General features: G+C 45.8%; 1 protein-coding gene across 5 annotated transcripts in view; it reads left to right on the forward strand.

The window, feature by feature from the left end:
• BECN1 (beclin 1) overlaps window positions 1-16,471 on the forward strand; it is a 157,173-nt gene that overhangs the window by 8,249 nt on the left and 132,453 nt on the right. For all 5 annotated transcript variants that reach the window (XM_078645349.1, XM_078645348.1, XM_078645350.1 and 2 more), the window contains exons 4-5: window positions 9,172-9,230; window positions 10,259-10,349. In XM_078645349.1, the coding sequence (XP_078501475.1) occupies window positions 9,172-9,230; window positions 10,259-10,349 (150 nt within the window). The remainder of the gene's footprint in view (window positions 1-9,171; window positions 9,231-10,258; window positions 10,350-16,471) is intronic.

The following is a 16,471-nucleotide window of genomic DNA, read 5'->3' on the forward strand; positions in this document are numbered from 1 at the left end:
CTTACAATGTGTCAGGAGACTCCTTTACATTTCATTTTGGATAATTCACTTATTCACTCTGTGAGAGTGTCCCACTCACCAGGCTTGCCACTGATTGAGTTTGAGACCCCTACCCTCGTCCCGCTGGATATTTGTTCTTTTACCCTTTTCTTTTTCCTCCCATGGTGGAGTTTTTAGGTCTCGCGACCTATCGATGCGCGCATGCGCATTGAGCGGAGCGAGAATTCAAGTAGCGAAAACATCATGAAACCACCAGCTTTTTGCTGGCGTTTTCATGCAGTTCACGTGAACCACGTGAACGCGCATCAGGCACTCCTCCCACACCTCCCAGACATCTGCTCGCAAAAGGCTCTCCTCCCTCCCCACATCAAAGGCATCAATCACCGTCCCACAGGCTTCCCCAGCGCTGCCCCGCCCCCTGCTTCACGGCCAGGCCATCTGTTCCCTGCCAGACCTCGCCACCCCTCACCCCTCTTTCTCTAACTTTCCTGCCTTCATGTTTCCATGCGTAAACATCTTCCCTTTGAACACTAGGACTGTTGCAATCACTGTGCTTACCCAATTTAAAAAAATGCAGTGGATGTTTCAAAGAACCTTTCATTTTGCATCTAAATCTCGTCTCTTTCATCGTGATTGTGAAATCACATACTTTCAACCATGCCCATAGATTTACATAATTTGCACAAAACACGCTCCAGCCCTCCTCCTGAATGCATAATTTCCTGGAAACAGGACCGTAACCGGATTGAGTTTTACCGTCTCTGAAGTGCAAGGCTGTACACCTTATGTCAGGTGGGATACACGCCATGGAACCGACGAGGCACTAGTTACACAATAGTCGTGCTTCCAACTCACAATAAAATTGAATATTAGAATTTTAGAGTGCACATCTGGTTACCGCATCATTTCAGTGACTTAGCCACACAGCTGCCTGCTCCACTGCTACCTTGTGATTTAAAGATTCATTTATAGATAAAGGGAGTGCAGCCTTTGTACATCCCGACATTACACCACACCTATATAAAAGATCAGCGGCACCACTGAGAGAAAGAAACGCCAATAAACTCACTTCACAACAATTAGGTTCTCGGTTAGGGTGGGAGAAAGAAGGCCCTCAGTTCATTCCTTTCAGAGATAAGATGTGCCTTTGAAGTTTCAAACACATCACAGAGCCGCTCCGCGCCACAGCCTGCAGCCAACCCCGCCAAGCACGTTTCACCCCAGCGCTGCACGTGCTTAATAGCGACTGCCCTGCAAGACTGCTCCTGACCGCAATAGGTATATCAAGGGGTATGTGCATTGGCGGCATGCACTGATGGCAAGAGCGTATTTTACGATTTTTGCATCTTAATTCCCATAAACTGACACTTCACAATTTATTGCGGGGGCGTTTCTTTACAAAGCCAATTACTTTGGTTCTGGTAGGGCAGCTGAGCAGCGCCTTACACCTCAACATCCCATTCAGACCCTGCTGCTTTCGCTAAATTGCATGCAACTCATCTCTGCTAACAAATACCATTAACCAACCACGCACTAATTCCCCCACCAAACAAGCATTGGCATTGCCAATAGGTCTCGCTTGTGGGACCTTATAAGTATTTACTTTTGCAGCACAATATCCGATTATGCAACAAGGATATTGTGCTGCAAAACTAAATACTTATAAGGTCCCCAAGCGAGACCTATTGGCAATGCCAATGCTTGTTATTAATTGTGGCCAATCCTCTTCCTTTCCTGCGTCCCATTCACTTAATTGTCATTTGGTGCTATGTTTTAGGTATACAGCTCCAACCTGAAACTTATTTCTCAGTTTATTTAGCTAAGTTTCACCTAGTCACTGTCATTTGTTCTCCTCAATGAAAGAAAATCTATGCTTGCAAAGCGTGACCTCTTCTCTGAGAGTGTTCAGGCACAAAGCATATCCAGGCACGTTAAAAAAATTACAATTACTGGCTGAACAGATGTTTTTTTTTATCAATTTGAGCACAGAGTTCACATTTGTCATATTTCTGAGTTGGACAGGGAGATAGTTCCAAATTCTGGCAATAAGGAGTGTGAAGGAAGATTTACCTCCTCGCAATCTTTTTTTAGCGAGGGCCCATGATAGTTCGTGCATCACCTCTTTCTATAACTGCTCCTCTGGTATTCCTTCTTGATGACTTCATGCTCTGGATGATACCAATCACCTTCAACTATTCTAGCATGTACAGAAACTGTCATTCTTGCCCACCAAACGTATGATTCCTAATTTCGGAATCCTACTAGGACCCTTGGGCTCTCTTGGTGCTCCTCCTCAATTTCAAACAGCTGCTTAGGTCCTGTAAAAACTTAAATTATTATTTGGGTTGAGTCACCTCAGGGAATAATCGCAACCCTTATCAGGTTGAACCATGAAAGTCACTCAATTAACCTGCGCTCGCCCCCCTCGTAGCTATGGCACAGAGCAGACCGACTAAGCTAAGGACAATGGGTAAAGTATTTATGCAGCACCAAAACAGTAGTAAAGTCTGCATGCTACACAATCCAAATCCCAAACCAAATTAGAAAAAGAAAGCACAATTTAATAAACAAAATATCACCAAAATGACAAAACTTCAATTAGGTGAATGGGAGACATGAATTTCTAAAGTTTCAAATAGAAATAGCGTAAAAAAATAAAGTGCCAATGCTATCAAAGGTCGCAGTAGTCTTGTACCTAGGTGCAATTTGACTCTGACCGCCTTAGGAGGCAGGTCGGATACACCAACTATTTTCGTCCTGCTCAAATATTTTACCTTCTTACTTTAATCCTTTAAGATCAATCCACCACAGGACTATACTTTTAAACCCCCCAAGACCTCTGAGTATGCACTTGGAGACTCAGTGTGTCAGGCAGAGGGCAAAAAGCAGGGTCCAGATCAGGTCTAGTTGCCACTGGTCAGCTGGGAATTTGCAGCAAAAAGCCTTTGTTAATTTGTTGTGTCCCAGTAGCTTTACCAGAAAGTTAGTCTTGCAGCCTTTTGAGTTCACTTCTTTGTCCTGGGTACAAGAGAGAGCAGGTCCAGTCCTCCAGGGCTTTTCCCTGGTTGCAAACAACAGGTTCAGTCCTCTTCTAATCTTCCTCATGTCCAGGGCTGTTCTGATCTGGGTGCCCTCAGTTGCCACATTTATGCCTGGCACAAGCTAGTGGATGGGGCTGCCTCCTCCTAATCAATGGGGTAGAAGTTCTGTGGGCCAATCCTACCGACTGGGCATTTTCAAGATGTTGGAAGTCGTCGGTGACTCTATTTTTGTATGTAAAAACCCAGATACCGAACTCAGTTGGGATAAATTGCTCCTTTGGCTACCAGACAGTGGAATTGCTTTGGCATTCTGTTTCAAATGCACCACAAGTGTTATACTTAAACCCAGCAGACCTGTCAAGCTGGATATTACACTGTAATGTCAAAAAGGATGCCCGCAGCCCCCCCTTGCATATTCTTTCAAGTTCAGAGGATTCCTCTCTGCCCATTCAGGTCAGCCTATTTTGTCTGCTCCTGGGAAGCACTCCAGACCTTTTTCACACCTGTTCAACTGCTAATTACTGGCTGGTAGAAGTGGAAGAGCAAATGTAGTCTTCAGGAACTAAAGGCAGGGAAAAGGTAACGTTCTAAAAGTAATTTTCTTTTAATATTTATGCAAAATCCAACTAAACAATTGGATTTTTAATAACTGTTAAAAATAGTCTAATTATTTTATTAGCTTGGCCCATTCCCTAGATACAGTATTAAGAATTTTTAAACTGTACGGTGTTTTTCCACATAGGACATCGAGGCCTGCCACAGTGAAAAATTGCTTTAGGGTGCTAGTTACTGTAAGGACCTTTTAACATAAAATTTCTAAATGTACTACTTTTTAATACCTAAGATCCTGCCTTTTGGACTACAAAGCCGTCATAGGGGTGGCTTATTCATATTTAAAAGGAAGGGTTGTACTTGTCAAAAAGTTTTATTTTGAGAGGTTGAAATGCATATTTTACACTGCTGCAGTTAAGCTACATTGGTAGACCTTAAGCCATGTTTGCACTGCCATTGTAGTGGATGGCACAGTGGTTGCTGCAGTCCACTAGTGGCATTTAACTTTCAGGCTTTGGGTTTACTTTGTACAATATACTAGGGACTTCGAGGCAAGTTAACTATACTAAGAACAAATATGCCAGTTAGACTATGTTTAAAGGGAGAGCACAGGAACTTGATTGCTGGTTAGCAGTGGGAAGGTGCACAACGTTCTAAAACCAGCAAAAATATAGGGTCCAGCAAAAGGTGAAAAATACAGAGTGACCACACAGAAATGGCAGATTTCCAACGGATTGTTTATGTTTGGCTTACTATCCTCCCCTATCCAAAAGGTGAAAGTGTACGCTCATGTATGTGTGAAGTCACACTTCTGAAAAGCCTGATTGCAGGCTGGTACACCCATGACATATTTAGAGGTGTCTGAAGCCAACTGTGCTAAGAGTTCCATTTGCAGCCCTCATCCTCCCCGTTGATAATCCGTTAGCCCTTCTTTGTGACCTAACTAAACTTTCCATCAAAATGACATTGTTGGTTAAGCTTATTGATTTTAGAGAATTTTTGTTTGGATTGAAATCTGTCTAACACCCTGCTAGAATATGGTTGTTTTTTACGAGATCCATTTGCAAAAGATGGTCTCCTCCAGAGTGCCTATCTATCTTTGCAATATAGAGGTGTTCTGTTCGGCAAGGTAGTGAACTTTTAGTTGTATACATCCATTGGACCTACCAATAGTAGAAAGAGGTATTCTTTGTTCTTGTGGAGCATTCACAAGTATATGTTAGAGTGTAATAGCCAGGGTACATTGCTAGTATGCAAACGTGCAGAGCATTGAAAAAGGAAGGTATTGTAATGTTTCATAGGATGACTGCAGGTCATAGATTGTAACATTTAACACAAGGAATTGTACAAAGTTCCCCTGATAAAAAGTCTATAAAGGAGTCTCGCTCTCAGTGGAGGTAGTGGAGGAAAGGGAAGTATGGGACGCCACAGGGTCCCTTTTCGGAACTAAGAAACCTCATACAACTATAGGGCTGGATGACATGTCTCATTCAGCCCTTTGTGATGTTGTTTGCATCATCGGCTTCCTGCTCCTGCGTCAAGCCGGCGCTGCAATGCTTGACGGGTAACACCGTGTGTTACTCTCTGTCGGAGTTCTTTTGTTCCTTGCCGTAATATTCTGGTGTGTGAGGTACAAAAAACAGGTGAAGTAGTGAGCGGAATGTGAGTTAAAAAAAAGTTGGGTAGTCCACTAAGAAAACTTTATTGGTGTGGCTAACCACTTTGTTAAAAAGTGAAAAGAGGGGTATAGAGGCCCAAGGTAACCATTAGTATGGCCTCATTTCAACCCTCCAACATGGTCAACATGTTTCATGCCCACAAGGGGCAATTCTTCAGGACCAAAACAGTGCTCATATACTTAATAAGTGCTCTTGGGGGAACCTCAAGAGTGTGGTTTATACAACCTTGTTGGTCAATGCCCGGAGTTTAGCCAAAAAGTACTGTCACACCGTCAGACCTGGGGATACAAACAGGAAACATCAGTATCGTATGTCATTAGTTGCTCAGAAACTAAGCTTTTTAAGTATCCCAGAAATTCGTAAAAATGCAACACCCAAGCATCAGTGATTCACTCGGTCACGGTACCGTTGGGTATATGCAGGGCGTGTGAGAGAGAGCGAGAGAGAGAGACTCTTTATAACCAAGTGGTCCCAAGCAAAAGTTATTTGGGAACAAGAAGTCTTTGGGGTGTGTGAGCAAAGATAACCCGTTATGAAACTCAAAATATGTTGATATTTGTAAGGGGAACATTACATGATAGTAATTGCGCCTCGTGTATCAAACAAAAATAATAATAAATCGTTAACATTAAACATTGAAGGGCCACTGTCCGCCAGGGGGGGACCAAATATTATATAAATATAATAATAAATGTGTGCTTAACAGATGGTCTATCAGCACTGGTGCTCGGGGCTTACCAATGTCAAGGCTGTCTCGATCTGCGCGGCTGATTCGGGTGGGGCGTGCGCTAGAGGAATTGACCTGGGGAGACAATCAGCAAGGTAAAAGTGGGATCAACCCATATGACCCAACTCATAGATGGGGAGATAATGGGGGCGACGGGGTCACCAGAGGATCGCTAGGGGCAACGTCCCGTCAGGCTGAGCCGATCGGTATGGCTGGGTCCCAGTCCCAGTCCGCGGCTCCGCTCGCCGGAGCCCGTCCGCGCCACCCAAGGGTGCCTCTTAGCGAGAGGGCGGCCGGCTGTCAGGCAGGGCTGTGTGTTTAACGGACAACAACAACCAGGTGGCGGGCCCGGTTCGCGGGACAAGCAGAGCCGCTGGGCCCGACGGGGGCAGTCACCATTGACCGCAGCCGGGCGGAGAAACCTGCCTCGAGCGGTCTCCTAGGGGGCCGTCAGCGGGGCACAGAGGTGAAACATGGGCGGAGGCCCTGCAAGCTTACCTTAGCCACGGCGGAATGGTGCCGTTAAGAACCTACCCCCACTCGCATCGGCGTGTGGTAGAACGCGAACCAGCCGGTAATGCGCTGGCATCCACACGCCGGTTAAATGTCCGGTTGCTAAGCGTAGAGGGGGCGGGCGGCGGGGTGTGTCCCATGACGCGTGAGCAAGGTAGCCAATCAGGGGCTTCTCAAGGAAGAGACAGAGGTTTGGCTAGATGTAAGGGATCGTGTGCGAAGAGGTACAGGGTTTAAGGAAAGGCACACGTCTCGTCAATGGGAAGCCACAGTCACACGGCAGGACAGCCCGGTATTGGAGTTTGCAGGCGGCCCTGGGGGCACTCGGGGATAACGGGGGCGGCAATAGTGAGCAGTCCCTCGTTGAAGGAATCAACAATGACGCCGGGCGAGTGGTGCCCCGCGAGTAGCTTGGCCCCAGTGGAGGTGAAGGGGTGATGAGGGGGGGAGGGAGGGGAGGAAAGAAGAGAGGAGTAATGGAACATAGGATGCCGGCAAATGGCCAGGCAAGTCAGTCCACGGAACAGATGCCATGGTTGCCAGGCTAGGGGGACCCTGGTGTAATGGTTGTAGTTGGTTAGAAGAGTAGTGGTTGCCGGTGATACCATCGAGGGTTGAATGGACAAAGAAAATCCAGTCTAATAGGGGCGCAGGGGTGCACCAGAAGTACTAGTAGGGAATGGTACAATAAGTCTGCATTCGATGTCCGGCAGTGACATCAATCTTGATAGAGGCGATAAAGGGCAGGCCAGAAGGTTAGTTGGCTAATTGATTCCAAGGGACGGAGTCATTCAATCCGCATGTGTCTAATTGCAAACGGTGCACCCACCTCTGTTCCAGTCTATACAGTGATTGTTGACTGATGGATGGGTGGCATTCAAGAACCACCCATTGCATGTTGTCTGCTGAGTGTCCGGCTTCCTTACAGTGTTCATACAGCCTTGTGTGAGTCTTGGCACAACGAATGTTGCTGTTATGTTCAATTATCCGTGTTTTCACAGGGCGCATCGTCATGCCAATATATTGGAGGCCGCAGGGGCAAGAGAGCATGTATATACATCTACTGCTGTTACAATTGGTATGTTTGGTCATATGCCACGTGAAGGATTGTGATAAAGTCAACTCTTTGCTCTGTACGGATTGTGGGCAGACAATACAGTTACCACATCTAAAGTGGCCCACCACAGGTGGAAGGCCCCAGAGTGTGTTCAGGTGGTGGGTACTGGACTTCTTAGGTCGAGTATGGGTTAGAGTATCCTTAAGATTTGCAGTTCTTTTGAAAGCAAAGCGTGGACGTGGGATGTCCAAGCCAGCGGAATTCAGGGTGCCCCAATGGGAATTGATGGTCTTCTTGATGAAGCTGGAGTTCTTCGTGTAAGTGGTTACACATGTGATGGCATCATCTGCTGGCTTAGGATGTGTCTCCAACAGGGCTTCTCTGTTGTTATTAAGTGCTCGTTTGGCTGACTGTTTTAAAAGTCTGGTCGGATACCCCCTCTCTTGAAGTTTGTGCTGTAAGGTAGAGGCCTCGCGTATGTAATCTGTGACTGAAGTACAGTTTCTGCGGATCCGCAAGAATTGCCCAAAGGGCAGGTTATCCCTCAGAGCCCTGGTATGGTGACTCTGGTATGGAAGGAGACTGTTCCTGTCGGTCTCTTTCCTGTAGAGAGTGGTGGTGATCTCCGTTGGGTCTAGCCTGATGGTTAAGTCCAGGAAGGGTAGTGATACCTCAGAGATGGTTCCTGTGAATTTCAGGTATGGATTTTGGAGGTTAATCCATGTGCAGAAGGCCTCACAACTCATCCGGTCCCCTTTCCAAAGGATCAGGATGTCGTCGATGTAGCGACGCCAGAGGGACAAGTGTTCAAGGAACGGATTCGTGGTGGCTTGGTAGATGTGGTGCTCCTCGAAGGTCGCCATATAAATACAGGCTAGGCTCGGCGCGAAGGTCGAGCCCATGGAAGTACCACGGATCTGGTGGAACAGTTGCGACTCGTATCTGAAGAAGTTCTCAGTTAAGGCTATACTTGCCAAAGCCATGATAAAGGAAATTGGAGTGGGTGATGTCCATTCCTCCGCCCTCAGGGCCGATTCCACTGCCTCAAGAGTAGCTTGCTGAGGGATATTAGTGTAGAGGGCTTCTACATCCAATGTCATTATGAAATCGACATTTTCCCTCCCATCCATGTCATCAATGAGGCGTAGGACGTCTCTTGTATCCTGAAGAAAGGAAGGGATTTTCTTGACTATGGGTTGCAAAAAAGCGTCACAGAATTGGGATAGGGGTTCCAGGAGGGACCCTATACCAGACACAATGGGCCTACCCGGTACCGGGGTGACCCCCTTGTGAATCTTTGGCAGAGTGTAGAAGTACGGTGTGACTGGATCATTGGTGATTAGGAATTCAGCCTCCTTTTTGGATAGCCACTCATAGATTGTAACATTGACATTGTTAATTTGTTATGAAAATCGGATTGTGAATTGCAATCGCTTCCACACTATTCATACTTTTCTATATTTTTGTTCAGAAAGTGATATCAAAATATATTGCTTTAATAAATTGAAGATTTAATAATAACCTTACTGTGTATTATGGTGATTGTTCATGATAAACCATGCATGTATTATTCACTGCTGAAATGTTGTCTGTCTTTATAAGGAAACCATTATCGAGAAGCCACTGCCTGGGGTATCAAGAAAAACCATTCGTCCTTCTAGGTATAGTTCACTTTTTTGTAATGAATACTCGTTTCCCTTGGGTCTTGCATCTTTCTTTATAAATCTTTGAGTTTGAAATCTTTGCATAAGACATCTCCATCTTTAAAACATCCATATACTCCAGGTCACGTTTTGTTTGCCAATTTATATTTTTCTAACCGCTTGTTCTGAAAATCTTCAAGTTCATCCTGTAGAAATTAATACTGTGCAGTTATAGGTACACCAAGTTAGCTTTGATTTTGTTCCAACTCTAGACAAGTAGATGTGTTCAAGACTGTAGATTAAATGAACGAACGAATCATTTAATTTGGGTCTCTAACTAGTCCCAATGCAATTTACGTCTGTTAAAATAGTGCACTTGACATGAGACCAGTGCGCTGATTGGCCCTTAATATTCTCACATTAGTCCATAATATCCTCCCATTAGTACTGTTGTGTAGCAAGATGTGTTCATAGGGGACACTCCTTTTCAGTTCAGACAGTTTACCTCTGAAACACTCTTACTGTGAACATTTATTCTTCATTACAAATGTTGACATGGATGTTCTTATAGAAGTATTAAAGCGCTCATTCGAAATCTTATTCATCAACCCTCTTTAACTAAAAACGATTTTCTGTGCATCCTGCTACATTAGACTCACACTTGTGGTTGTCCTTGTATAGTGCCTAGACAACCTACCATTGGTAGTCATACACTTTATAAATCTGATAAAACGTATTATTTCTAACTAAGTCTGTATGGGACACCTCCGTGTAAAAAGCCACCATGTAGCTTTGGATGTGAAACCTAACTGCTCTACCTGTACTGTGCACGTGGTATTTAAGATTCCTGTTCTAGTGAGTGAGATCTTTCATATGACGATAATGTTCCTACGTGGGCCTTTTTGAGCAGTCCTAGACTGCTGTGGGTGTTTAAAAGCTGTCTCCCCTTATGTAAGCAATGGATGTAAACATCGTTTGATAATATTCTGGCTGTTTTATCATTTTTGCCCAATAAAGGATAAAGTAGTTGTGAATTTATATTGTAGATTGCAGTCTACAGAAAGTGCAAATAGCTTCACTCTCATTGGAGAGGCTTCTGACGGGGGCACCATGGAAAACCTCAGCAGGAGATTAAAGGTAAGTTTCATTCTGCCTCATGACGCTGTATTAGTACCCACCTTCATCCTGTTCAATACAGCCAGTTTGGTGAATCGTAAGTGCTCGCGTGTATTTGGCCGGCCTGAGACAGACGGCCAAACACACAAGCTCACTTAGAATTGCACAAGCACTCCTCCTACCATGGCCCTGTCACGCTCCTCCCTACTGTACGCTGGCTCAGCCAACAACTGAAAAATAAAACAATGAAAGTATATCATTTTATTTTTCAGGTGCTGGCTCTGAGCCAGTGGGGTGACACTCTTCAGCCATTGCGGAGGAACCGCACGTGCCTTCGCCCTATATTTTGGTCTATCTTATACTAAGGCTGCATCCAACTAACTTTGCGAACATCAACAATGTCTTCTTTAAAATTGTGCTTTTCTGGGCATTTCTTAGTGCCAAGGAATATAAAAACTTTGATAGAAGGAAGGTTAGTGTACTTATGTCAATATTAGATTGGAACCCCAAGAAGCCATATTAATTGCTGTTGCTTGCCTGATGATTATACTATTATAATGCGCGTTTAAAAAAACAAAAAACGTTTTATTAAATTTCCATTCCCGTAATATCAGCATTGGTGTAGTACAGGATTCAGACTATTCTCCACCCTTAGTATTGGGAACAATTTTGCCTTTATCTATGGGTTCGCCTGCATTCTTGTCTCCAATACAGCCTGTGTACATCCACTGTGAATTTCATAGTACTCTGTAGGCCTGCCAGCACTCCCAGATTTTAGACCATTTTTAGGTCTCGCTGAGCAGCGCGCATGCGCTGCTAGCTAGGCATTTAGTAAGGGGTAAAAAAAGTGCTACCAGATGCTGGCATGGCCAGCCTAAAGCTTGAGTGCACCTCTCTATACTTCAGAAGGCAGCGCGATCACTTTAATTAGTTTCACTTTTGCGGCATTCATCAGTTTCACTTTCGCGATTTTCTTGGGAAAGCATTCCAGGCCGGCTGTATATCCTTAATATGCTACTAAACTCGAATCCCAAAATAACAATACTAAAAACATTTTTTAAATACATTTTAAAATAAAATTATATAAAAACTCTCTTACATTGTATCATATCATGTAGTTTCACAGTAAATGGATAACAAGTAATTGTTTTATGCAACGCCTCACTTCTCAATTCTGCAGTTCATAGACACCGCAATTAGGCATGGTTACCTTTACCCAATTTATTGATACTTGTATTATTGACAAAAGAAAGTTGAAAGGCTTTGTCTGGCTTTCTAGGATTGAACTTGTGTCGTGCGGATTGCATTTGTTGCTAGTGGCATGTATTAAACACACTGACATGTATTATTACATCAGGAGTAAGTAGGTGAAAGTAGCCTATTTTAGGCTCAGACGCACAGTACTAGTTCCGTATTAGGAATACACAAGAATACTGGAAAAATTAATTTGACCAATGCACATTATTATAGCCTTATAGCCCGCCGTAGAGGGATATACTGGCTATTAAAGGCCCTCTCCAGCGTTAAAGCAATTCTGTTGTGCTTTTCAACTTGTTGCTAGTTCATTGCAAATCTTACCGTTACTAATTCAAATTGTGTTACCTTTGGCTTATTTGCAATGCAAACTTTATCTCAATAAGTTGCTGTAACAAGCTGCAAGTCCCCTACGTAAGCCCATTCATTTGCTCATTATTTTCCACATATGGTTGACTCGTGAAGCTGCTGGATGCTGGGAGCTCCTTGGTGAGGAGTGCAGGGGCAGGTGATAGTGTCGGCGGGGCTGCGAGCTTAAAGGCAGGGACTCCAGTGTCCAGGAGTCCCTGCGCGCCCAATTAGTCACACCTGGGCTGCTCTCCCTGCTGGCCACGCCCCCCCGCCAACGGAGTAAAAGCGGACCCTGCCTACGGCCCACCGGGACCCCTTTGGTGAATTGCGACCGCCCTTACTTGGACCCTGGTTCTTGCTGATCTCCTGTGTGCTTCGGCTGTGAGGAACACCCAAGCGCCTCGCCGGACCCGCTTCGCGGGTCCCGCAGCGCTTTTTTGACTCGTGAAGCTGCTGGATGCTGGGAGCTCCTTGGTGAGGAGTGCAGGGGCAGGTGATAGTGTCGGCGTGGCTGCGAGCTTAAAGGCAGGGACTCCAGTGTCCAGGAGTCCCTGCGCGCCCAATTAGTCACACCTGGGTTGCTCTCCCCGCTGGCCACGCCCCCCACCAACGGAGTAAAAGCGGACCCTGCCTACGGCCCACCGGGACCCCTTTGGTGAATTGCGACCGCCCTTACTTGGACCCTGGTTCTTGCTGATCTCCTGTGTGCTTCGGCTGTGAGGAACACCCAAGCGCCTCGCCGGACCCGCTTCGCGGGTCCCGCAGCGCTTTTTTGACTCGTGAAGCTGCTGGATGCTGGGAGCTCCTTGGTGAGGAGTGCAGGGGCAGGTGATAGTGTCGGCGGGGCTGCGAGCTTAAAGGCAGGGACTCCAGTGTCCAGGAGTCCCTGCGCGCCCAATTAGTCACACCTGGGCTTCTCTCCCCGCTGGCCACGCCCCCCAGCCAACGGAGTAAAAGCGGACCCTGCCTACGGCCCAACGGGACCCCTTGGGTGAATTGCGACCGCCCTTACTTGGACCCTGGTTCTTGCTGATCTCCTGTGTGCTTCGGCTGTGAGGAACACCCGCAGCGCTTTTTTGACTCGTGAAGCTGCTGGATGCTGGGAGCTCCTTGGTAAGGAGTGCAGGGGCAGGTGATAGTGTCGGCGGGGCTGCGAGCTTAAAGGCAGGGACTCCAGTGTCCAGGAGTCCCTGCGCGCCCAATTAGTCACACCTGGGCTGCTCTCCCCGCTGGCCACGCCCACCCGCCTATCAGCCTTTGAGACTGCTGCATCTCTTGTTTAAAGGTGAATCGTGCTACCGCTTCGCGGGAGCGCGCCGGGAGAAGCCCGGGCAAAGGGCGGGCCCTCTGTGGCCCTCAGAGGCACGAAAAGGCCAGGCAAGGCTATTCCCCTGATATTTCCATCATTGAGCAGCCAAGGTACTGTACCCGTTGTATTAAATCATTGTGGATTATTGCTGTACAGTGTTAACGAACATTCTTGGACCTTAGACACCGTTTGCATCTGGCCCACGATTTGATTGGAGCAAGAAACTGCCTACTGTTGCATGGTTGCTACATTCCCTCGTTTTGTTAGCATTGTGTAATATCTTCGGAGCTAATTCCTTGAGTACCTCTCAGACTTCTGATAGCATCCTAACCCTGTTGTAAACATGCCTAAGAAATTGGCACCTGCAGTTACAGAGCCAGTTAACACTTTAGACTCTTATTTAGTACAGGTGGTCAGTAAGATTAACAATGATAGAAGGCAATCCCTAGGTCTGAGCCAATCACCAACTTTGCTCCCAGTGAGTCCTTCCTCAAACGCATTAATGTCTGACACACCATTACTAAATCCTTTTATATATATATACCAGATCCTAATTCTCAAGACATTGGCAATGATGATGAAGACTCAGATCCGCTAGTGGATCTGTCAGCAAATGTAGTGTCTGACTCTGATCAACAGATAAATTTGGTCGACGAAGTTCTATCGCCCCCCTTGCCTGTAGTACGGGCCGTGAGAACCTGTAGAAAATCTCAGCCAAAACGTGGGGGGAAACAGCAAGGAAGAAAACAGCCGACCACACCACCTAGGCGCAAAGGGAAAAACCTGGAGTTTGATGTTGACGCTGAGTCAAGACACATCATCGACGACGACCTATTTAATAGGATCTCAGATATGATAGACATGAAAATCAGGACCATCATTAAGCCATTGATCGGGAAATTAGACAAATTAACTGCTGAGGTGAAAAAGTTGGGTGGGTTACAAAGTAAGTTGGCTGAAGAGGTGGAGAACCTAGTTACTTTTGTCACAAAACCGGTGGCCACAGATGTGGAGGTCACTGGTGCGTCATGGGTCCTACGGAAGGCCAAATACAGTCTATTCCGCCAGGGCAGTTACCACCATCTGCACCTGGCCAGGAAGTAGTAAGAGAGTCCCCCACTGTATCATCTGTCGCGCCAACACCATTACAACAAGGGGATGACTCATCACAATTTATCATGGAAGCCTCATCAGTAGTACTTGTATTGGCAAATGTCCCTGCTCTATCACAAGATAAAATAGAATCTAATCAGGGTCTAAAAGATAAGGCTTTACACTGGCTCACTAATAATATGCGCATGGCATACCAAGGGTTTGACCAACTAGTAGGGGAGATTGTTATGGCAAGGAGGGTACCATGGATTGGGAACAAGCAAAAAAAGTTTAAGGGGGACTGCGTGATATTAAACTTTGCTAACGCAGATGTACTCCCAAACATCCTGTCCAACATCCTTCCCCCTCAACGACGAAGTGGTTCCATAATCCCCCTTACCCTGAAATTCTTTTATAGTGAGAGCCAGATTGCTACCTTCCCCAATATCCCTAGACCTAGGAGATATACAAAAGCCTCTAGCTGGGGAGGGGACATTAGGCCGTTTCCATCCTATGATCAGTCTTGGGACAGAAAAATGTAACTATCCGATCGAGCCAACAGCCAGAACACCAAGGTTAAACGGGCCCATTATAAACGGATGGGGACCAAGCACCCCGGGGTATGATCATAGAGGTCAGGGAAATGGGTTTATATCCCGGATGGGAAATGAACAGCCCCTGTTGCGTCCAAATACCCCACGACCTATGTGGAACACGACAGCTAGTGGATGGGGCCAGGTGGCCACCCCTTTTGACTGGGGATTTGGAATGGGGAATAGGTATGGAGCCTTATCTAATTTAAATGACTGCGACTGACACACGGAGGACATTGAATTGGTAAAAGATGCTTTGGATTTGCCACCAGCCAAGAGCAGACAATTTATCAATGGCCTAGATCCCAGTGAGTCCACCTATCAGACAGGGCAAGAAGGCCAAGTTATATCAAAATATGAACATCTCCCCACACCAAATCTGCCTGAGCACTGTGCAAACCAGAGCCTTGCCAATGATAACTCGCAGAGCCTTTTGAAAGTAAGAATTAATGAGGGGACCCAACTGTTACGAGCAGCTGAAGGGGCATCGGTGCGGTACCCAGAACCTAAGAAATCTATAGATTCTTGCAAGATGATAAGCTGGAACATAGCGGGTCTAAATGCCAAACGACAGGATAAGGCATGGTCAAGTTTTGTTTTAGGCCACCATATTATTGCTCTCCAGGAAACCTGGGACACATCCGCCAATCTTTGGTGGGATGGGTTTACTAGCTTTACCAAAGCAGCTGTCCCCAGTCGCATGGGGAGAGCTAAGGGAGGCCTTTTAATTCTGTTCTCCCTAGACTTGAAGGGAAGTTGTAGGCAGATTAGCACCGATTCCCATAACATCTTAATGGTAGAAAGAGTGATTAATAACCCTAGCAGGACCATATATATAAACTTTTACAACTCAGGGAACAGTGACCATAGAGGTTGTAACGTCACTAATCTAGATAGTATTTTAAAATCAGCAAGCCAGAATATCAAGTATGACTTAGAGTATATTTTATTAGGCGATTTTAATATCCACCCATGTAACTTAGCCTGTAGGGGAAGCAGTGATGACGGGGACGAAGGACTAGTGGGACCCCACTTTGAACATACTACTGAGGGGGAGGAGTTAGAAGAACTTCTCGCTAACTTCGACTTGCATGAACCAGATGGTGGACCGAGACTGCCAACTTTTATTGGTGTCCACCAAGGAACAATAATAGACTATATTTTTGTTTCCCAAGGTATTTTAAACCGGGTTATGGATTATCGTACAGTACAAACACATCTCAGCGATCATAACCCGGTAGTACTCGAAGTGGCTTGGGGAGCCCATATGGGAACATCCCCAATAATAGTAAAGCTCGTTCACCCCCTGAGGATTACTGACCAAGATAGGCGAGTAAAATGGGCTAAGGTGATCCCGGAAAAATTTTATGCAGAAAATTTCTTTAAGATCAAGGACCAGGTCGAGATTTGTAAAAATCCTTGTGCGCAGGGCCAAGAAATTGTAGAGGCATTCGAGGTTATATGTGGCCAGGTGTCACAGGATCTTTTAGCTAAGCCAAAAAAAGGAATTCCAGGAAACAAGCGCTGGTTTGACTCAGCATGCT

The sequence above is a fragment of the Lissotriton helveticus genome, chromosome 5_1, assembly GCF_964261635.1.
Source record: "Lissotriton helveticus chromosome 5_1, aLisHel1.1, whole genome shotgun sequence".
In the NCBI taxonomy this organism is placed as follows: Eukaryota; Metazoa; Chordata; class Amphibia; order Caudata; family Salamandridae; genus Lissotriton; species Lissotriton helveticus.